Source organism: Heterocephalus glaber, unplaced genomic scaffold (assembly GCF_053883595.1).
Source record: "Heterocephalus glaber isolate CG9 unplaced genomic scaffold, H.glaber_assembly_v1.0 deba00000331, whole genome shotgun sequence".
Lineage (NCBI taxonomy): Eukaryota > Metazoa > Chordata > Mammalia > Rodentia > Bathyergidae > Heterocephalus > Heterocephalus glaber.
The window spans coordinates 15688062-15712754 of record NW_028258142.1 but is presented as its reverse complement, the minus strand read 5'-3'; the positions used below and the strand labels follow the sequence as shown (position 1 = coordinate 15712754).

General features: G+C 32.8%; 1 protein-coding gene across 1 annotated transcript in view; it reads left to right on the top strand.

Annotated features, from left to right (window-relative positions):
- The window catches only part of Cdh7 (cadherin 7), a 135312-nt gene that overhangs the window by 5585 nt on the left and 105034 nt on the right, over positions 1 to 24693 (top strand). Inside the window, exon 2 of the mRNA XM_004858458.4 lies at positions 7892 to 8302. Coding sequence (XP_004858515.3) covers positions 7892 to 8302 — 411 coding nt within the window. The remainder of the gene's footprint in view (positions 1 to 7891; positions 8303 to 24693) is intronic.

Here is a 24693-nt window from a genome sequence, read left to right as displayed (position 1 = left end):
TACAGACTCCTCGATCTTGTGTACTTTTCTCTAGTGTTGAATTTTGACATCTGCTCACTCATGGATAGAAGGACATTACAATATATCTTTTTTTTTCCTTTAGGCATTTCCAAAAATGTATTAAGTAATTCTACTTTAAAAATAAATAAAAGCAACTATGAATAAGTAATATCTATTACACAAAGCTGATTACTCTAACTTGTGGACAGAAATCACAGGGAAGGCCTCGTGGTCACAGGTGGCTGCCATCTTGGGGAACCAAGGGTAGAAGAAGGTCTCAAAGAAAAAACTGGGTGAATCAGGAGACAATGTCTTCATTAAATTTAAATAAAGACACCAAACACTGTAAAAATATCCAGCAAAGGACAGATGTTTTCCCAAACTACATCAAAGAACTTGTAAGTGAAAGGTGGTTTTTAAAGCAGTAATATTTTTGCACAGTGCCCTCTAACCACTGCTGTGGAATGGTATCATTTCTACTTTTCCACTTGTGCATTGTTCATTTTCATTAAGATCCATTGAAAGTATGGTGCTTTTAAAAATGCAATTCAATTTTAAAGCAGTCTTGGACATAAGAATTTCTTCCCAATAGCTAATGACAAGATTTTTCCCTCATTTTATTTTTATTGTTATAACCATGATTTTTTGGTACCATTATGTTTTATAGATGGCCAACAAAATGAAATATCAATTAGATTCTGGAAATATTTTAGCAATCAACTGTTATGGATCATTCTATTGCATGTGCTGACAGTTTTCAAACATCATTTCTACAGTTACTTTCCTAGGAAATGCAAATCTTTATTTTTGGACTGTCGTGTTCCACGTAATGATGAACTGCAAAAATTTTTTTTAAATAGGCATCACTTCTTTGAAGCAGTATTACCAACTAGTAATATGCTGTGTGTCAGCATGGTATACATAGAGTATATCTTAAAATATTTTCAGACCTAGTTCTGATGCAAACTCCAAGAAACCTGAATATCTGCTCTCTCTTCCCAGAATTTAGAGAAAATTTGGAAGTAATGATGTTTAAGTGTGATAAGCCACTGCTTATTTATACTCAACTGTAATAAGCCCATTATAATTTAACCTTAGTGGTATAAAATCTAAAATACTAATATATTTCCTTTTAATATAATTGATATATATATTATAGCACAGATTACTTCTAGATAGTATATGGATAGTGGTGTGTATATTTTTAAAAACAGGCTAGAATATATAAATTCTTGATTATGGATGTTTTAAAACTACATTTGTGGTCATATGTACTAGCTGAATATGACAGATTTCATACTACTTGTCTTTTTTAAAACATGTTGGCTTTAGATGGAACAGATTCTGGAAGATTTACACTTTTGATGATTAAGAATTGATGTTCTGTTGCATAAAAAACATTATTTTTGTTAGTAAGAGACTTTCAGCTATTGCTTTTAAGTAAGAACAAATCAATTGGTTAAGAACATGATAGTCATTTGATCTGACTTTTAAAGTGGTTTCACATGGATGCTAAGTGAACTAGAAAATCTGAGAGAGTTTTATAGTAATGAATTCATTTTGGTAAAATAGTATTAGCTATTAAGGTTAAATGGATAATAAACAATCTAGTTTGAAATAAATTTTACCAGTTAGTTGAACAAAAATAATTGAAACCAAATGATACCATGATTAAGTGATTTCAGTTGAAAGAAATGATGTTGGTTTAGTAAATATTTCCTGATTCTCACCCACTCTTTTCCCCTTTTGCTTCAACCCAGTTAACATTTCATTTTCTAGAAACTGTTTTGTATGCGTATTGATTAAGGTGTGTCATGCTGCTCACACTATTCGTAATTTTAATATAACCAGTTTGGAAAAACTGGAAAATATTATAAAAATTTTAAAAATACAAGATATCACCTTAAAATACCATCCCTAACACGACAATTTTAGTTTCTCCTCAGGTGACTTTATTTCACATTAGCCATTATTCCATAGCCATCTTCAGTACTCTTCTTTTTTTTTTTAAGAAATAGAACATTTTATTAAGTCATTGTCAATTAGAATTTCCATTATTTATAATTAAACCAATTCAAATGGATACATTTGGTGTCTTCATTATCTAATGCTGCAGTTTCTTCCTGAAGCATCCACCACCTATCTTGATTTCACTACTCAGAGCCATACATGACAAGCCCAATCCTTCTTCATGTGCCAGAATTTTAGGTATTTATGGAGAATTCTCAAGTCTCCCCAGATCCGTCTGTTAGCTAACTCACACTTTTCTTGCACTGTGCAGTCTGGCCATTCATTGTGTCTGATTCACATCCCTCTGAATGAACAGTGGCAGGAGGCAAGAAACTGATCGCTGCTCCCACTTTTGCACCCCATTTTTCCACAAAATCTGCTTCAGTCTGATTAGCTTTTGAAGTGCTGAACTCCAAGGCAGTCGCTGGCCCCTTTCTTCACATTTGGCAGTTTATTTTGTTTTATTTATTTATTGAATCTCAAGTGCAAGACATCCCCTACCTCATTACTAAGTTTCCCCTTATTAAATGCCGGCTGGCATTCTAGCTTGTTGAGAATTTTCTGGATTCTAATTAGGCATTAGGGGGTCTTCTTCTTCTTCTTTTTTTTTTTTTTTTGGTTAAATTCATTTATTGGTACATTTTAGGTATACAATATGATCACATTTATCACTGGATGCTTGTACCTGTACATGATGTATCTTGGTTTTTTCCCATTCCCTGTGCTCCATTCCTGCTTTTTCCCCATTCCCTGTGCTCCTTTCCCCCTCTCCACCCTTCCTTATTTGCAAAGACTTTGTTTCCATTTATCTCCAGTACTCTTGCAAACACCTGTGGTTGACCCCATTCATTTCTCTGCACAGATGTTGCTTTTCCTTGTTTTCTTTTTTCCCTCAGAGTTTTAATGCACCACATTTGTAACTGTCCAGAAGTTGACATGAGTCTGTAGAAGTTATCTCAACTGTATGCCAGCATGTATTTGTGCACTTTTTCTTGCTAGCAATAGTGAAGAGGTCCGCGGTACAAATCTCCAGAGGGTCACTCTCCTAACCTTCTCACCAGGGCAGGATGCCAACCATCCTGCGTGGTGAAAGGTCTCTATACCTGGTGTTATTAACTCCTCTATGGGAAACTCAATAGAAGAGAAAGTAGAACAAAGGGAGAACATGAACTGTGCAGGTGTCTCAGACAGGATGCAGAGTTTCAGTTTGGGGGCACAGATTTTGAGGCAAATTAGCCCCTTGTGAAAAGTTGACAATTGTGATTTATCCTCTACCCAAGTTTAGTTGTATGTAAAAATATTCTTCTAGTACCTTTATATATGCTAATATTTTTAAGAAGACAGAAAAACTGATAGAACAGTTTATGTAATGCCTAAAGAAATTTTAAAACTAAGTGTTGCCTACTTCTTTTTGACAAGCACAAACAGAATTGAAGGTTTTTTTAAAAAAAATAACTTTTCCAGGTTCTTCTTTCTGACATGATAACCGAGCTCAGAACAGGAGAAATTTGGTTGAATGGCTACACTCTCCTTTACCTTGAGAAACTGTTGTGACTGAATAGGAAATAGGGATTTAGAGAAGAATGATGAAGCAAGGGTGAGCTAATATGGAGCCAGAAATCTTCCCAACTGCCATTTCAGATGTATGTTCCTGACAGCGTTGATAACTCCTCAAAAAGGTTGATAAACATGTTATGAAACGAATTCCAAATTACAATTATCCAAGAGCCATTGTCTGGTTTTCCCAGTACTCCAAAAAGGGTCTCAGAGAGGCATTTGTCTGCCTTATGAAGGATAATTTCTTCCTCTAACAATGTACACAAAATTCATTAAAGTATTTTGCTGAAATCTTGTAGACCTTGAAACAAAATAGAGAAAACTTGGCTCTAGAGTTTGGCAAGTATTTCCAACACTGCAGAAAAATACAATGGAATTGTTTCCCAAAGTGATTCTGATTCAAAAACATGGTATACATACCATAGAATTAATTTATTATATGGTTAATTTCCTATATTGAGAACCTAGTAGATTCTAATGAATACAAACAGTCTGTAAACATTTTATAAATGCCAGTTATGTGCCTACCTTTGTTCTGTTCGGTGCGAAGATGGAGTGTGTCCATTCATTAAGGTTTATGTGCATGGTAGTTGTTTTATAAAACTTTTGACTGAAATGAAATACTACTCAGCTTCCAGGCATCTTCACTTCACAAATATGTTTGGTAGCTGTCACCCATGCATGTTCTACAACTCTCTTCTTTGGTATTTCCCGGTTACTTACATAAATGTTCAATCTTGTGTGGAAGAGAAATAATCTTCAAGAGGCAGAAGAATAAATAAATATCTCTTGTTAAAGACCATGCTACATGTTTTAAACAGACTGAACACTTCTTTGTACGTTCTCATCACTCTCTCATACATACCTACCCCTTATCTTTAATAATTAGCAGTATGCACTTCATTATCACTTTAAAAAAACCTAAGACAATCAGTTTTGTATAATTGTCTGTAAAAGTAATACTTGGAGAAAAAGTTAGACTTTACAATAGGATTTTTACCAGCTCTTCATTTTATAAATATGAAAAATTCCAGGGGGATCCAAGGTATAGCAATCGAGGGATTCTGCAGTACAAAGATTCTAGTAATCTGATCTTGAGTCCAACTGATGTTTCTTTTGTTCCTCTTCAGTGGATCCCTATGTAAATTCAAACTTCTCCAACTCTGATACCGATCTTTGAATTATAACTCATTACAGAGTGGGTGTCTTTACGAAAATATATATATATTTTTATATAAATATAAATTATATATATTTATATATATTATTTTTATATATAATTATATATAAATATAAATTATATATATTTATATATTATTTTTATATATAATTATATATATAAATATATATATTTTGGTGCCTCTGTATCTATGTAGATTTTTGATTCATGAACGTATATTTCTCTGACATCAGCTATAGCAATCAAGAATGATTTTACTTAAAGAACCACCTAATATATTTTAATATTGATGACAGAACAAAAACTAACATCACTTAACAAGCTTTAATTTTATTATAACCAGTTTCAAAGTTAAAATATATGATAATAATAGTAATCCTAACAACTATTTTAAATTGCTTTGGAATGTACCAAGCACCATCCATAGCATTTCATGACTTGCTTATTTGATCCTGTGAAGAAGATGCCATTATTGTCTTTTCCATTTTATAGTCGAAAATCTTGAGGCTTCATCCTGGATCTTAACTTCTTACAATTTTATTTATCTAAGATTGCATAGCTAAGACATGACAGACCCATAATTTGAGTCTTTCTCTGATGCAGATATTTTGTGTTTATTTTTGTGTTTATCAGGATGGATTTACAATAACTCCTAAGATATTTGAATTCTCAAAGCTCATTTGCTATTTAATCCTTTCATAAATGGAATACATATTCACACAAACTCATTGTCACCAAGTATACTCAATTCATAAAGTAGTCTAAATAATATAATTTGGCTATATTGCAATTTGAAAACACTGTTTTAAGGATCAAAGATGAGAATATTAATGCCATTGTTTTCAAGAGAAAGTTCATTCTTTCTAGAGAAATGAGAATGGCAACTCTAAACATCTCTCAGACCCTAGTTTGCCACTAGATGAAGGAAGCTACATGAACTAACTCCACCTCAAACTGATGGCACTCATACTGATGGCCACTCTTCGTAATTTCTGCTTTGGCATTAGACTAATCGATATGCCAGTGTGCTATTTCTTAGTTTTAGCAACTGTTTATCTTCTTTACCTCAGGAGAGCCAGGCTTTCAGACTTCTGCATGATGAACTTTTGAATTAAGCTGGGGGCAACTGTACACTACTGCTTGTTTATAAATCTAAGTCTAAAGCAGGTAGCCCTTTAGGATGATTTCTAAATAAAGTAAACTTTTTTCTCCTTTTAAAATCTTATACTAATGCATAGCAATAGTATATATCCACTGGGTATAGTGAGATACTTGGATACTTATATACAACATGTAATAATCAAATCAACATAGCATAGGTATCACCTCAAACATTAATTTTTTTGTAATCAAACATTCAAATCCCTGTCTTCTTAGCTATTTACTCATTCTACTGTGTTATAGAATGCTAGAATTGGGCCAGGGATTTAGCTCAGTGGTTTTGCCACCTGCTGCCCAAGCGCAAGGACCCGAGTTCGATCTCTGGTACCAAAAAAAAAAGAAAAAGAAAAAAGAAATAGAATCCTAGAATTGAATCGTTCTCTCTGTATTTTTTGCACTCACTAACCAACCCTCTCTTCCCTCTCTGTGCCCCACTCTACGTTGCCACTGGTAACTGGATTTGGGGAGATTGCATTCACTGCACAGGCTGCAGATAATATACTACACTAAAAGTTACTCATTCTCTTGTTTCTCAACACACATAGATTTGCTGAACTCTTGACCATTTTGAAGTGCCCTCTGGTATATCAAAACTTTATAGAGTTATTTTAAAAATGTAGGTGTTGGTTTTACCGAACTCAAAGTCAATGTACCTTAGTACTTCCAGTTGTGTGAACTATTTGATATAATTAATAAATTTATGTGTTTTGTTCTTTCACATTTAATATATAAAATATATTTTATTAAGCAACTTTATTGTCAGAAATATTTGTCTATTGAGTAATAGGCACTTTTATTAAAGGAGAGATGGTTGGAAAGATGGAAAAGTTTATAATATAAGGATTTTATACTTTTAGCTTTAATAAGGATATATATTTTGGGTTCATGTTTTCAAAACTATATTTTTCTCTGTTAACCAAACACACACACACACACACACACACACACACATTCATAACTCTTCCTTAATCATCCCATGGTTGACTTATTTATGGTAAATGAAATGAATTCACAAATCAAAGTTAAACATAGTGAACATCCTTGTCATAAATTCTCATTCCTCTATGTTTTGGGGTATATTTGGATGTTTTTGGTAACTGATTTTATAACTTGCATAATCAAAATTATGTGACCACAATAAAAAGACAGTACAATAAAAGGATTCTTTCGCTCTGTTACTGAAGCACCTCCTGGGTGCAGGCCAGCAATCAATGGGTCTCACAAATATAGATTAGTATTCTCACTCATCTGTTGATCAGTACTATAATTTACTTCCATAAATGTTTATTCAGGAAAGCCCTACTATGCACAAGCTATACTGTGAAATGTTCAATAAATATTTGTTGTGTAGCAAATAATGTCAGCGAAGCAGCATAACTCAACATGCTACATGGCATACATGACAATAAGTTTGAAAAGTTAAAAATGAAAACTACTAAGTTTTTCAACTGATCACAGTCAAATCAGAACACATCAAAACAGCTGGTGTTCTGTGACTCAGAATCAATCAACCAGTTTTGAATCACCTCATACTTTTTTATTTCTCTTTGCAGTTTCATGGAAGAGATTTAAACCAGCATATGTCCTTCCCATTTGGTTAAATCCCTGCTTTGAGCTTCTTTGCTTTTGCATTCTAATACCAATGAATGAAACTGTCTGTAATATAAAAAAAGGCTAACATTAAAATAACTTTTTAAATGATGACGCTACATTTGTGTAAAATAAACCATATGTTCAAATAAAATGTCCTAGGAGAAACATGAAATTTTAAGGTTGTATCCTGGAATGAAGATAATTCTACATCAGCAGTGTTTATGTAACTTTCAAAACATGGCAATAGTTATTGATATTTTCTAAATATAATATGAATATATTAATTAGTAAAGAAATGATACTTTGGGAAATTCAGTATTGAGTAAATGAAAGCTAAATGTTTTAATGTGTTTTGGTTTCTGATGCAAGGTCTTCTCTTTGTTCTGATAGGTACCTATTACACCATTCTTCGGCAAAAGCTATTCAGCAGCGGTGACATCTTCCAATCCAACACTCTACAAATTATTATCTCTGGACTCTCAGCTGACACCCTGCCGGAGGCAAGAGCTACTAAGCCAGCTGGAACTGTGCCTTTTCTCTTGTCAAGTTTTTTTTCTTACACAGGAAAAAGAAAAAAAAAAAAAAAAAGAGATGAAGTTGGGCAAAGTGGAGCTCTGCCATTTATTGCAGCTAATTGCTCTTTTCCTGTGCTTCTCTGGGATGAGTCAAGCAGAGCTCTCAAGATCTAGATCAAAGCCCTATTTCCAATCAGGAAGGTCCCGGACCAAGCGCAGCTGGGTGTGGAATCAGTTCTTTGTACTGGAAGAATACATGGGTTCTGACCCCCTCTATGTAGGAAAGGTAGGGCGCTCGGCCTTTCAAAGTTACAAATGATTGTTGTAAATGTCTGTGTTAGGATTAAGAACTGCTAATTTTTGCTTTTGAGGATGCAAAGTAAAACATTACTCCTATGAAAGAATGCATGAGTTGTATTTAGAGTATTGTCTAGTACAGTAAAGTCATAATTTAAAGAGCAATGCTTTATTCCTAAAAACAAATGAGAAGTCCCAGAGGTCTGCTTTGCCATTATGGTAGTACACTGCTAAACTCTTTCCATGGAAAGTAGAACAAATTTATTCAGTAAGAGATGAAGAGTAATAGGTTCTAATGCCAACTGACTTTCTAGCTGCTCTTCATGTATCCATGCATCTATGTTTATATATCAAGTATATCCTAATACTTATGATTTAGATACTATACTCTATCTTAGCCAAAAGGGTGAGAAGTGATACACTTATGATTTAGAAAGTGAAAAGTGAAGTAATTGAACCTGTGGTTCTAAATTATTAACACACAAACCTGTTTTTTGTGACAGTTTGTTTCATAGATATTTTTGTTTTTTCTTTTTAAAATTTCCTTTTAGTTAAAGATGAACATGAGCTTTAGTCAATTATAAATGACATAGGCAAATGATGAGCTGTTCATGGTAAATGTATTTACAGGCTAATTGTAGCTAAATTTACATTTTTTTCCACAGATTGCTTTTGTCTGAGTATGTGGGCAGGAAACTTTCCTCTGAAGTCCTATACATGACTTTTACTCTACCATCCATATATCATTTTCCAGTTTACAGACTTTTTAAATTTCTAAAGATTTCCTAAGTTTTTCAATTTATTTCTTATCTCTGGTGAAAGTTTTCTAAGTAGGGCATATCAGCAAGAAATATAGACTTCCTTATTTTACTCTTCACTGTCAGTTTTATGCTTCTGTTCCTCATAAAATAAAACATAGCTAACTGATGAATTTATCTACAAGTTTGTAAACTTTGAACTGTTTTAAAGAATCTTGATTATTTATTCCATGGGTCATTTTTTTCATTTGAACCTTAAGAAAGGGGGAAAACATCTTTGTGGATGGCCATTTACATAATTCAAAGTAATATTTATTATATTGATGACTATTTCTTTACTGTGCCTCTATATTTTATAAATACTGATTAGTACTATATTATAAACAGAAAGATGTAAATAAATTTATGATATCTAGGCCAATGGACTAGGATTATTTTAGGACCAATGATAATATTTCATTTTCCTCAGAAAGCATATATAAATACACAAGTGTTTTTGTGCACATGCATTTTTTCATAGCCAATCTCTTTCAGCAGTGTATGGTCATATAAATTATATATGTACTAAATGTTCTCCCACCCTTTAGTAATTTATATTCTTTTTAGAAAAAGAGAACTGTAATCATAATATATTTTATTGACTAAGAATCTAGCTGTCAATCTCATTTATTTTTAATGCACATTTAACAAATATATTCAACTTTCTTCAATGGACAGATCTGCAATTCAAAAAGAATCAGAAGCTATTAAGTGAAACTGCTTTTCGTGACAATGGAAAATTTTTAAAATACCAAAAATATTTCTATTAATTAGGTCTGAAGTTGAGCTGTCTGGTTCAGCTTGGTATTCTAAAGCTAAATATCATTATAAAATTCTACAAAGGCAATTTAAATTTTTTTTAGTATTTCTCATAATTCAGAATGTTTATACTCAAATAATTCCTAAATTTTGTAACTTAAGTGCCAAATGTACATGAAGTTATTGTGAGATGATGTTTTACTTTTCAAAGAGAAATTTTGGAGTTCTTTTGTTGAGGGAATCAGAAAAGATCCCTTAATAGAAGTATATGTGTGCAACCCAGTCATTCACACTGAAATCTTCAGGATGGAAATTATTTTTATAATTTTTTTTTAGTTTTAATTAACTAAAATACAAAATTCAGTACAAAATGAGGTAGGGCAAAGATTTATAAATCAGAGAGAAAAATACAAGGCCTTATGCCAACAATTTATATTTCTTTATAAAAACTTTAACAAAGAACAGAGTACTAAAGATTGTATACATGAGATGGTGAAGTTAATTTTTGTTTGGTTCCTGAGTAAGATAAATAAAAATAGCTTTGGCCTCAGTACATTTTTAATTACCTAGGTATATAAAATTAATTGATTCTTCTGTTTATATAATTGAAGGAGGTGCTAACTAGGATGACAAATATTTATAAAGCAGAGAACTAAAAGTTGTAGACAAAGATTGGGAAGAATGGCTAGGCAAGTAATCATGAAAAGAAAATAAAAAACTTTATTGGAAATTTTCACATATGTATGGTCACACTTTTAGTCATCTGCTCAATATCTAGCTGTTTAGGTAATCTGGAAGATGTATGTGATGACTTTGACAAACTTTAGAGCTTATTTCGATCATATGATGGGTAAATACAGTGTATGTTAGATTGATGTCAGTTTTATTGTTGACCCTTAGCTAATTAACTTAGGATAAGTTGCCTACTATTATTAAATTTTAGTCTCCTTGCCTGTAAAAGGGGAATAACGGCATCTATTCAATTCTTTTAATTAATAATTGTTATAAAATATTTGGAATATGCATTCAGCTAACAGACATTTTATACTTTTCTACATTTTATACTTTACTATATATTCATTATAAATAGACAGTTATGGATAATCTATCATCTTATGTGTCATATGGAATATATTAGATCTCTCAAATTAAAGCAGGTATTGTTTTATGTACTAAATGTTATTTATATTTCTTCCAATTATTTGAAGAAGTGATTGATTTTGGGTACCCTTAGAACTACAGAAATTATGTCTACATTTTTTCTACCCTTAAAATTTGGAGACATGTTAATATGATTTCATCATTAGAACACTGTGGTTGATGTGGTCATATGACTTTCAACTTCATTATTTCAGCTAATTTACTGGGTTTACTTGACAGATGATAAACCAAGAACAAAGTAGAACTATCTGTCAGATGGAGCCAGGGATGCTTCTGTGAGTGAGCCCCCACCAGGGCTGAGACTTCAGGCTAGACTGCTAGTGTGACCTCTATCATCAGCTTTCCACTGTTTCCTTGACTCTTGACCTTCACTGTGTAAACTTAAAGAAGGAGTCCTTAGTCTTTACTCAGTGGGTTTTGTTTTAAAAAACAATAATGCATCCCTGACTGTATATCTTAATTACTGTCATGCCTGTTTTCTTCTCATCATGTGGGGAAAAAGAGTGGAGCATCCTTTCTTTTCTTGCTGCCACTGTGTGTTGCCCCATGGGAGGTCACATTTTTCTGCTCATCTCATTGGATCACACTGCCCTTAGTCATCTGGGGCTTTCCCTCACTTTGGCATTTCCCATAGCCTAACCATCTTACAAAAAAAAAAAAAAATCCCTCTACAAAACCAGCTAGTCTCTGTTCCTAGTATTGGGTGTTTTTCATCTTTCCTAAATGTAATGGGCTGCCAGCCCATGGCTGCGCTGGAGGCTGTTACTTTCACTGAGCTGCGCACTTTCTGCATCTTGCACAGTCGGTTTCCCTCCCTGTGAACATAACTCTTGCCTTTTTTGCTACTCTCCTTTCTTCCTTTCTTATTCAGGGAGAATTTATACCTATTACCCTTTTAGAAATCAAATACATAGAAATTCAGTATTCAGGATTCACTTTCCTTTAAATTGAACCTTGCTTGAAAATTTTGGTGATCATTTTTGATGCATTTCATTACACTTCAGCATCTCTTAGGAAGAGGTTCTCTATCTCCTGATTTCTAAAGCTGCATTCAGTGTTCCAAAAACGAAATTTTCATCATGAAAATAGAAGTTGAATTACAAATTAGATTCCTTAGCTGAGAAATTTTATATTTTATACAGAAAAAAAAAATAAATCCCAAGTATTAATTACTGAGGGAGGAACATATTTATCATAGTAAAAGATCTACATTTTATAGACTCTGGGGAAAGAACAGAGAAAATATACTTTAAATTTGCATCCTGGCTAAAGTCAGGGAAGTCAGTTAAGGGAAGACAGGGACAGCTTAGTTTTCCTAAGAATGTATAGAAAACCCATTTTCATAATATCTTAATAACCCGAGTTAATTTGTAAAGGCCCTTATTCTTGCCTTCTTGTTAGCTTGCTGATAGAATTGTGAAGCTCCTGGTGGTTTCAAAAGGAGTTTGGACATGGATTAGCCCTGTGGAATGCAAATAAATTCAGATTTAAAAAATACTTTCTACCAGTCATTTCTAACTTTTGAAGTATTCCAGTGTAACTATATAGTATTAGATACATTTTTCTAAACATAAAATCAATAATTTATCATTTTTGTGTTTTTTACCATATTGAAAATACAATATGTATCATTGTACTACTAAAATGCAGAAATCCACAATTATTTCAGTTCAATACTGTTAAGTACCTTCAGTGCTATTTTAAGATAGAAATGGATATTGTAATTCCCTTAGGCTTCATCAGATGGAACGGTGCAACTACAAGGTGAAGGAAGCAGAGAACTTTCAGTTATATTCTTAATTGTACATAGTTTAGGTTAGGCTCTAAATTTCCCCTTCTCTCCATGTTAAATCAAAATTATCAAAAAATGCTGTCCTTCACATCTATTTGCGTTTATACACACTCTCCACTTGCTTATAACTGGAGGTCATAAAAATAAAGAATAAAATTTAGTCTACAAGATTTGTGATTTTATGTTGTATTTGTGTTAGATTTTTAATGCAAAAGAGGGGACATAAACTGAAATATTGATTCAAGCTTTTCCATATAATGTAAACTTTAATTGTTTAAGCTTCATGTTCAGGGCTCACTGACACACAGCCACAGACCCCGCTGCAGTCTTCATGGCTAAGGCACGTGGGAGAATTAGATAACAGCAGGACAGTCATCCAGCCTTTCCTGGTTTAAAGATATATAGACAAGCACTATATTGGGGGAAATTTTATCCTATTCATTTTTCTTGGTTTACGTAGATTATAAATCTTAGGTTTATTTCCAGAGAAACCATTAGTTTCGGCTTATATGCTTAACATTGTATACAGAAAATTCTAGTTTGCATGCTGCTAAATCTGCTGTCTGTTGTTCCCTTTATTCCTCTTTATCTCTTTAATTTCTTTTTCAAATAGTTGTCAAAATGCAGCTATGTGATAAATTGTGTGTTAGATTTAAGAGTTTAAAATAAAGGGATTCCTTTTATCTAGTGCATATTCTAGTTGATAAGCCAAAGCAGGTAACCAGATAACAAAGAAAAATAAATAAATGTTAGAGCTGAACTTCAGCCAGGGAGCTAACAGATGGATCCATGAATACATATGTTCATGAGGGTAGGAGGGTTTGTACCTTTGTGATTTTTTTAAAAAGGTCTTTAATATCCAGCCTTCCAATGAGTGAAGGAGGGAAAGAGGAAGAGGGAAAGGGAGAGTGAGAGGTGAGAGAGAAGGAGGGGGGACTGAGGGAGAGAGGGATGGAGGGAGGGAGAGAGAGAGACAGAAAGGATTTATCCTTTTAAAAAAATGCAGGGCAGTCTTTTAAAGTAATAGTAGGTTAAACTTCACAGAGTAGGAAGATTAGTAAGCAGAAACTGATTGACTTTTGTCATTCTTTTGAGCAAGGCTCATAAACAATAAGTTTTAATTTCCTCATTTGTCAAATGAAAATAAAATAGGCAAAAATTTAAAACTTTATTTTTAAGTGATTTTATGTGTACAAATAGATTGTAAGATACTGTTTGCAAGTTCAGCTTTCACAAATCTTATACAATGGCAGTAAATATGTAAAACTGGAAATTAACACTAGCACAACACCATACAATAATCGATAGACCATGTTCAAATTTTGCTAATTATTTCAATAAAATACATTTCCTGGTGAGAACCAATCTAATATCATCCTTTTTAAATTTGTTATGTCTACTTAGACTTCTCAAATCTGTGACAGTGCTTCAGTCTTCTGTTACAATTCTTGATTGGTAATTTACTAGAATATCTCACATTGTGTATTTGTTTCATTTCTCTTTTTTAATGAATACATTTCAGGAGATGTGTTTTTGTCAAGAGTACTGCAAAAGTAACATCTACACTTCTTAGCACACCATATCAGTTGGTACAGGATGTTGATCTGACTTATTTGTAGTGATGTTGATTTTAGTCATTTGGTTAAGATGGTGTCTTCCAGTTTCCTCCACTGAAAAAAGCAGTATCCAGAAGCTTTGAAATCTGGAAAGAGGAGTAAAATTTTGTTAGCCATGTCTACAAATAGGAATAAATAATATCACTGTTGTAAGGGTGACATAACAGACGATTCAAGATAATCTATTGTCCATTTATATACCATTGGCCAAATTAAAATGTATAATGGTGTTAAGAATGTGCATAATTTTATATAGTAATTTGTCATGTTTCTGAAAATCACAGTAGCTTAGAATGTCTCAGTGACATTGATATTGTTTTTTTTTCCAGAACTATGCAATAATATTCTTTATAGTCAAAAATTCCAAGAATATTTTGTACTGATCCTGCATTAGAAATAAGAACTGTTTTATATCATCAACTTGGGTCCCAAATACCTAACCACTATAATTATAAATAAATCATTCTTTTTAGAAAATGGACTCTTAAACTCCTATATATTAAATACCAAAAGAAATTACACTCAAATATCTTTCATTTTAATATATTTACAGTCAAAATATAAACAGTGAAAAATTGTGTTTAATGTTGAAATAATTCAGTAATGGTAATTACTGCTAATGATTCCTTTTTAGAGCTTATAATATTTCTGTTTCATACTCAATACTGCATAGATCTTCAGAAGTTCTTATGAGTTTGAAAGGTGTTTTTATATTAAAGGAGATAATTGACACACTTGAAATAAAATAAATAAGTAATTGATACATGTAGAAATAAGTAGGAAGAGATTGTTTCAACAAATGTTTAAAAAAATATACCTTTCATCAAAATATGGCTCATTAGTTTTATAATAAATTTGTATTAATTTTAGTTCTGGATGTTTGTATCAAATGATTTCCTCTTCTTCAAATCCCAGAAACTTTAGAACAATTTGAACTACAATTAACACTGACTTGTCATAAAAGAAACAAGTAATATTTTGAGAAAGATAAAAAAATACAGTATTTTATTCATCTCTGTAGACTGTGATGACAATATATCAGACTAGATGGCTTATGGAACAGAAATTTATTTCTTATGGTTCTGGAGGTTAGGAAGTCAAAGATCAAGGTCATTATCTGGGGAGTGCTCTTTCTTGCCTAACAACTACCTTCTCTCCATGTTCTTAAATACCAAAAGAGATAGATCTCTTCCTCTTTTAAGGAGGCTCCCAATGCTATTGGATTGGAACCTCAGTTTTCTTACCTAATATAATGTTTATTACCTTCTAAAGGCATTATTTACAATTTAGGAGTTTGGGAGTTAAGGTTTCACCATGTAAATTTTGAGGAGAGTGCACAATTCAGTCCAAGTATCTAAATTTAGTTTACTTCATAAAAATATATACATGAATTAATAACAAGTTATTTTGAACATAGTAATTCATTTAATGTTACATATCATGTGTTCTGCAAATTTAAATGAATATAGATAAAAATATTTGAAAATGTGCTTCTGTAGTGAACATGTACAGACTTGTTTTTTATTCTTGTTCTTATTCCCTAAACAATGACGTTTAATAGCTATTTACATAGGGTTTCCACTGTATTAGGTATTATAAGTAATCTAGAGATGATTTAAAATATACAGTGGATGTGACTAATGTGGACGAAAATACTGTGCCATTTTGGAGAAGAGGGTAGAGCACCCAGGGACTTTTGGCTTCAAGATAGGTCCTGGAAGTAAATGCCCCTTGAATACTGGTGAATTAAAGTAAAATAAATTTACATATTATAAAAGGCATCTATATATCCTATACTTTATTTATCATGAATAGAAGATCACACAGTACTTTAAAAAATATACTGGAAAAATGGGTTTCAGCAAAGATTAGACAATTTTACACATATTTGCTTCAGTTAGTTGTAGGTATCAGACTAAGAGCCAGAGAAAAAATTGCCCTTTCACTACACAAACTAGAAAGAAAAAGCTAAAAGATATGGGGATTAAAAACAAGAGACTGTGATGAGGCCATCTACATTTCTAGTTAGGCTAGAATCCTTGTCTTCTGTATGATAAATGCAGAAGGGTAATTTCTCATGATGGAACTATGTTTCAGGAATGGTAATTAAAGAACTAGAACCAAAATGATTAACATCATTCCAGCAAGTTGTGTGTGTAAACAGTGCACAATTATCTGATAAGAATGCCTCCCTTAGAATGTTTACTTATCTCCTTAGTTAGAATGCTGACATGTTTTAAGGTATTTAGCTGAAAATACACAAACAAAATTTGGCCAACACATACATAATGTTCAACAGATGTGAATTTGAAAGATTTGTGATGATCACTAGTGAAATTAGTCAAACCATGCTTAAATTAGATTTTTCTGATTTGTGAGTCATTTGAGGGTCTACATTGGAGCCGCATGTGTATAGAGAGGGAAAGATTACACATTCTGCACTTGGTTCTTTGGAATGAAAAAGAAATAAGATAAAAACTTCCATGTTCTTCCCCATAACATATCTAAGAAACTCAGTTCTGTATCTCACATCTACTCTATCCTTCACATAGTTTGCATAAGTTTCTCCATGGAATGATTATGGGGCTGATTTTAGGTAGGTGACTCTGATGTCTTGCTTACTCAGGAGAAAGAGATACTTGTGAGCTCTAGTCATTGTCATTTGATTTAATTGTACTTAAGAAGGTGAAACCAAAAAGATCTACGATTGTTATCAGTTGATTAAATAGACTGCTAAAGAAATAGAGGAGAATTACATTGCTAGAGAAGTGTGAACTTATTGTAAAGCCCAAGTCCGACATGGAATCTCTACAGAAATATTGTGCCACATCTAAAATAAAAAATAAGTCTGCCCTGTAGAGCATATATACAACTTTGAAAAAGTAATTTTGATAACATTAGCATTGAATGATGAGATATAGTATAAAGTTTGACATTGAAATTAACAACACAAGCTTTATATCAGAGGATAAGTTATCTCTTTGTTTAATCATTGTAACATCTGAAAATAGACTTTTACCTGTGTCAGGGCAGCGGTTTTCGGTGAATTTGGTAGAGCATTTGTGGTGTGTAATGATCTGAAACAAGATTGGTTTTTCCATTGATTAGATCATTTGTAGAGAATGTGAGTGCAATTGATAATGGAAAATATACACAAGTGAGTGAAAATTTGGGTTAAAGTTGGACAAAGGAGTGCATTCTGTTTGAGATCCATTTAAGATTTCACAGTGAATATTTATGAGGAGAAGTCATATTTGAATGATAAATATCCTATAATGTGTATATTTTTCTCAGTGCTACTGTCTTCACACTGTGACATTTGATTTATGTTAGTTTGATTTCCCTCTATAAACTCTGAACACACTGATAAGATCCGATATTTCACAATAGTTCATTTTTAACTCTACCTACCTGAAACTGAGGCATACGTGAAAGAGAATTTTAAGGAGGAAAGAGTTTTAGCTACTTCAGTGGCTTCAACTGCTATTCAGAAGCTTCTTATTATTTTTCAGAATAATGAACTCTCTTGGAATTTAGCAAAAGACATAAGGTACATTATATAATTTTAGTCATAATATACACATAAATCAAAAATAATGATTTTATCAAATTACATGTTTCCTTAATATTGAAACTAAATGTTATATAAATAGCAAATATTTTCATGAAAAAGAAAAACAATATAGTCTTATTATACTTTAACATTATAGCTGCTTTGGACTTTAAAATTTATTTATTCCAGTTTAGTGAACTCAGGATATTTTTGTACAATATTCCCAATGTGTGATAGGGCAGCCTCAGGTTTATTGCTTAATGAGGACACCAGTTGTTACGGAAACACACATTTCAGACTTCCAGGATCTGGGTTTGGATTTTTGTTTCTCCATTTCTAAGTGATGTTATTTCAAGCAAATAATGTATCTTCACATTTTATTTAATTTTTATAATTTATATAGAAACAGGAATGCTAACCTCCTAAGGTTATCACAGAAATAATGAATTTAAGAGTGAATGAATTCTAACTTGTTTGAAATGATACGTTATAAAACCCTAAAATAGTGTATGTAAAGGACAGAGTATGTTTCTATAAGCCAAAGAGTCTTGTGAGGAAAGAGATTCTGTGCAGTCCAAGCATCACCACTGTGCACGCTCCCTGGCTGGCGTTGAAGGAATAGGTAGCTCACAGAACCAGGAGGCAGTATTGTTGGAGGAAGATACTCACTTGTACAACAATGTCCATTTTTAGGCCATGTGTTACATCTAGCTGTAAAAATATTTGAAGGCAGCATCCAGCAATTTTGAAGTTCTCCAACTTTAAATGAGTGCTTCGAAGATTCTTGATCTGAAGCACTATATATGTGACATAATTTCCAGTACTTCCCTCATATTTAGCTGTCCAATAAAAATTAAATCTCAGTAATTTATGATAATCTGTAACTTTTCAAAAAAATCAAGATTTTATATTTTTTATATTTGATATACATTCTATGCTAAACCAAGATTGCATTATTTTTACTTTATTATTTTCATTTCTTAAAACAATGTAAGCAATGAAAAATTAAGACATGATCTGAAATATATACAATCAAAAATGACTAGTGATCATGCTTAATGAAAACAATAGTAAAATTAAATATTAACTATGAAAGCACAAATAAATCTCTCCAAAAATTATTTTCCTCACAAAAATATTAAAACAGAATTTAATAACTCTTCTTCCATGACACACTCTGAAAATTTTGCTGCAGAAGCTGCTATTTACTTTGGCTTATTTTTGTCTTTAGGTCTAGGTCTTATAGCTATCTCTGCTTATTTTACAAGTTAAAACAACCTTTTTCCTAAATGGTGTGCTTGTTCCTTCAGGGGGGGATCTTGCCTATGGAGTTGTTAATATAGTGCAGAACTCTGGGGCCAGGACACAGCAGTGAGAAACTGCACTGGGTCTGATGTGTTCAAGTGAGCATGATTTCCTCTGACGTGTCATTGAGAATATTTGCAGCTCTGAACCTGGCTCCTTGTTGGGTCCCACAAGTTCTGTGACAGTCTGTTCTAATGCGGAAAGATGTGGGGCCCCAGACCAGCAACAGAGAGATCTGGATTTGTATGATGATTATATCACCTTGATAATGAAAATTCCACACTTGATCTTCTCTATAATTCTTATTATTCTATTTTCAAAAATACTCATGTATCATGCAAATGGAAGGGAATAAAAGGAGAGCAGGTAGTCAGAGAAAGAGCCAGGTGCTTCTGTGGCTGTCTGGAAAGAACGGTGTGTGGGCCAATCCTTCTCTATCAAAGGAAAATATGGCAAGAAATCTTCAACTGGTATCTGTCCGGCATAAGAGATAAAAGGAAGTGGGGATTGGGCCTAATCCAGTAAGGGCTTAAAAAAGTGAGATGGAAGTTGTTTTGATTTATTTTCTCTTAAAAAATTAGAAATGATGCCGCAATCTGCATGTTGCATGACCATCTTTGGGTATGTTACCCAATTTAGAGGGTTATGGGTTATATAGGTAGTAGTGAATTATGACACTAAGCCAGTGCATTGAAGAGTGCAGATTAATTTTTAACTTCTAACTCAGGTTCTCAATTTGGGGAAACCTGAGTATAAGTCTTAGGACACTTACTAACTTTGACATGATTCCACTTCACTCAACGTAGTCTTAGTAAAATGGGTTTAACATGCAGATCTTATGCAGTAGAGTTCTAGTTCGGACCAAATAAGATGAAATATGTAAAGTGCTTCATGTTTGATGTATAGAAACAATTCATTAAGGATTTAGGGATTTGGTGTTATTGTTAAAAATAGTGCTATGTATTTTTTCTCTGCATTCTATTATTACTTTCTATAATGCACTTAGACAGGTGTTTTCCTTTAAAAGCATATTTTTAAAACAACTAAAAATATGAGGAGAAAACAAGTATAAATTCAAGCAAGATTCATCATATCAGCTTGCTTCCTGACCACAGACAAGTCCTTTATATTATCTTTCCTTGTTATCTCATTTATCACAAAAGAATAGTAATTCTAGATTTTTCTTCTCTACAAAGTTGAACTCAAGCTTGAATCAGATAACAAATGTTAGAAAGCTCTGCAATATATGAAATATTAAATGTTAAATAAAAGGGTTTTATGAGAAGGATAGACACCAGTTATATTTATAAAATATAAAGGTAGGTAGGAACAGAAATTGGAACACATACATTTTTGGAAATTATTGCTGAATAATACTTAGGCAACATATTTTGATACTTATTGATGAGTGATACATATATGCATATAAGTGCATATATACATATATTTATATATACAAGATGTGAACAAAACATGGTGAATGTTTAAATTTTTAAAAATATTACAGTAAAAACACATTGCTATTAATCCCTCTCAAAATACTTCTGCTTGCCTCAAATATACTTATCCCATTCTTCTTGCCACTTCTGAGGCAGTTCTGAAAGTCCTAGGATGAGTGTCTTTAGTTATGGTGTTGTGGCTCCCTCAATTCAAAACATTTACCTTTCATGGTCAGTTTGACTTTGGGGAAGAGCCAAAAGGTGCATGATTCTGGCTCAGGGAATAAGATGGATGAGGACACATCATAGTGCTTTGAAATGACTGCCTTTCCATTGTATGCCACTCATCTTCAGCATTCTTTGAAGTTTTGATTGTGCCTCTTAAAATCACTTATGAGAAGACTTCTAAAAGTACTTCAAAAAGTGACAAGAGCAACGAGATAAGTGTGGTCAAAGTCAGGAGTATTTTCCGGGAGATTCGTGTCAATATGTCTTTCACTTTAATATTTTTTTTGAATTTAAACATTCACTGTATATTTTGATCACATCTTATGTAAAATACTTTTAAGATTTAAGTGCTATTAGAATAGTTTACACATTCAGAATCAAATCGGATTTAAAATTACCAAAGACAGCTTTTCAAATCACACATTTGTAGAAAGAGTGGGACACACACACACATCAGAGGACAATTCTATTTTTAAATACTTTTCAAATCTCAACAGATCATGCATCTTTAAGAGTTTCTCAGCAGGCAAGATATTACAATACCTTTAGGATTCAACTGAAGAAAGACATGCTTAACTGAACCAAATAAACAGGATTGTTGGATAATCTCAGGTTCTCAGTTAATTTTCTTTCCGTCCTTTTTTTCTTTTCTTTTTTAAAATTAATTTTATTGGTACATTTTAGGTATACAATATAATGACATTCATCATTGGAAATTTGTACCTTTACATAATTTATATTGGTTCTTATTTTTTTCACCGTTTCCCTGCCCTCCCTTCAACTCCTCTACCCCTCCCTATTTACACAGACTTCAATTCTATTTTTTCATTTTCTCATATTAATTCCATTCCCTTCTTTCCTTATCCCTACCTCTTCCACTTCCCCTTCCCCTTTGTAAACACCATGTAGTTTCTTTGGTGTGAGAAACTGAAAGTGTAAATAAGCAACAAAAAGTATAATAGATAATGTGAAATAGGAAGAAAAGGTCCTTTTTTTCCCTTATACTGCGCCTTAGGTCAGGATGTCAGTTAAAGTTTGACTCAAGCTTATTGCTAGGACTTAATGATCTTATACTTCAGTCAGTTCTGCATTCAAAAAATGAGTCTAATTCTTACTTTAGTTTGGCAAATGGTAGAATTGAAACATTGTCAGCATAAGTGTTTAGAATCAATACCAATTTTTTGAAATTCTACAAATTCTGGGGAAAGAGCATTAACCATCTTGATGTACTTTAAGTACTTGTATAAGAAGGAATTGTTTTCTGTACGTTTTTAAAAATCAAACAAGGAGAAAATGAATATTTTGCAATTCTGATTGCCTACCAGCACATAGAAAATGTACCCAAGTGTTTTCTAATGGGAAATGTTATCAAGCTTCTCAGAACTGCTATTGCGAAGGGATCAGGTTGGATAAGCTCTGTTTGACAATATAGTCAATGAACAACAGAGGGAAATGAAGATTAGAGACTATTTTCTCCCTTTTACATAATTTAAGCAATAAAAGACATCATGCTAGAATTAACCATCCAAAGGATGTGATACAAAGGGGCTAAGGACACCCTGACATGAAAGGATAAAGATGAAGAAAATGCAAAGATGAATATTGTCGATGCACAAAAACAATCACGGCGGTTGACTATGTCCAGATGAAAACTGCGTAAGTTTTGGGGCAAACACTATACAATCATCAACAGAAATCCTCAGGGTTCCTTGAAAGAATGATGTTAAACTCACCCAAAAGCTCAGAGGAGACTTGTATTATGATCTCTGCAGTTGACTTACAGGGATAAAATCTTCAGCCCTTCAGTAGATTTCCCCACTCCAGTTGATAAATGTGTATTTTGCCCAGCCAAACAGAAGTATCCGATGGAGTGTAGAGACTCATACTGAGCATCACAAGCTCTTCACTATGCAATTTAGGCTGGTATGACTTCCTCTTTACTCCCTGCTGTTCCTAATTTGGAGTTGTAATAAGATTGCTCTTCTACAAACCACACATTTATAACTAGTATTCAACAAAATATAATTATTATGTAATTTTAAAACTATATGTAAGAATATGATAATTGCAAGTGTCATTTTTGTTGTCTTTTCAACAAAATCTTTTTAGAGAAGCTGAATTCTGGACCCACATTTGTCTCAGCTGTAACTGCACATCACAGAGAGGTGTCAACAGTCATACAGTGATTTTAATCTATCTGCATATTCTTCAGAGAGTCAATGTGTGTTTCTTTGCATTTACTTTATGCTGATCTATACCAAAATGGTGAGCATACCTAAGTATTCCTGTTATAATTTTATCAAGAGCTAATGCCAAAGTTGATTTTCAAAAACATGTGATCTTGAAATCCTAAACTTTACCTAAAATAATGGGCTGATTCACAAAACCAAGTATAAAGAACTGCACAGAGGAACGTGACTTTATGTTTATGATAGGGATACAAGCTACTCTTCATTTTTCTGAAGAGCAGCACTTGCATGAATCTGAGAGTGAGCTTTAAGTTTTGTGCCCTAGGAGACACAATTTTATGAAAGCTTTCATTTTCAGGGAAACACAGTGCAGGATTAGTGTTTATCTGAAACTAAGATTGAGTTCTTTCTTAAATTTTGCACCCTTTACTCCCTTGATTGCTTCACTTAAATCCTGACAGGGAAGCGCATAAGATGACCTTCTTCCCCAAACTCTAACACTGACTCCGTTGTACTGCTGATGGACCCATCTTCACATGTGGTCCTCATGAATACTTTTTGGAAGTTAATGGAATTGTGAACTACATATATGTAACTGAATTGATGTTGGAATAGGAAGAAATGCTGGTTTCTTTCAGTGTTTCAGAGGGAACATCTGAGAAAACTTTATCTATTGACAGATAATAATTATAAATATTTACAAAGTATAGTGACATTTTAGTATAATATGAAGTGTAATCAAAGTATACAGTGAATATTCAAAGAAAAATTGTGAAGAAGAAAACACATTGTCATAAATCCCCCACAAAGTATTCCTTACTTCAAACACACTGATCCCATCATTCTTGCCTCATTCTGAAGCAATTCTGGAAGTCTTCTTTCATGAGTATATTTACCAGTTGTGATGAAAAAAATGCTGTGAATACCAGTGCTGAGTGCCATCCAACAGAAAGAAGACTGGTAAAAAATATCATGCTGTGCCCTTACCCAAATTATTCATGGAATCTAGCACAATAAGACTTCTGATTCTTCCTCAAAGTCAAATAGACCATGAATGTAAACATTTTGAATGGAGTCAATATATTGAGGCAGCCATGACAGTGCATCTAAAGACACTCAACAAAAATGATTTCTAAAACTGCTACAGAAAAGTGGCAAAAATTAGGAGAAATGTTCATCTAAAGCAAGAGGGTGTGGTACAAGAAGAATTCATAGCAATGTGTCTTTGTATAATACATTTTTAAATATCCACATATTTTTCACCTATACCTGGTGTGTGTTTGTGTACGTGAGTGCGCGCATGTGTGTGTAGAGTGAAGTAAATCATATATATACCTTATATATCATAACATCATCACATAACCGTATATATAACTTATATATCATATTATATATATAATGATTGAAGTAGAGAGTAGAATAGTGGTTATCAGATGTTGGGGAGGGTTAAGGGGGCCTTGGGGAGAGATAGATAAATGAATACAAAGACAGCGATAGGGGATCTAAGTTCTAGTGGACTATTATGTAGAAGTGTTTGCTAA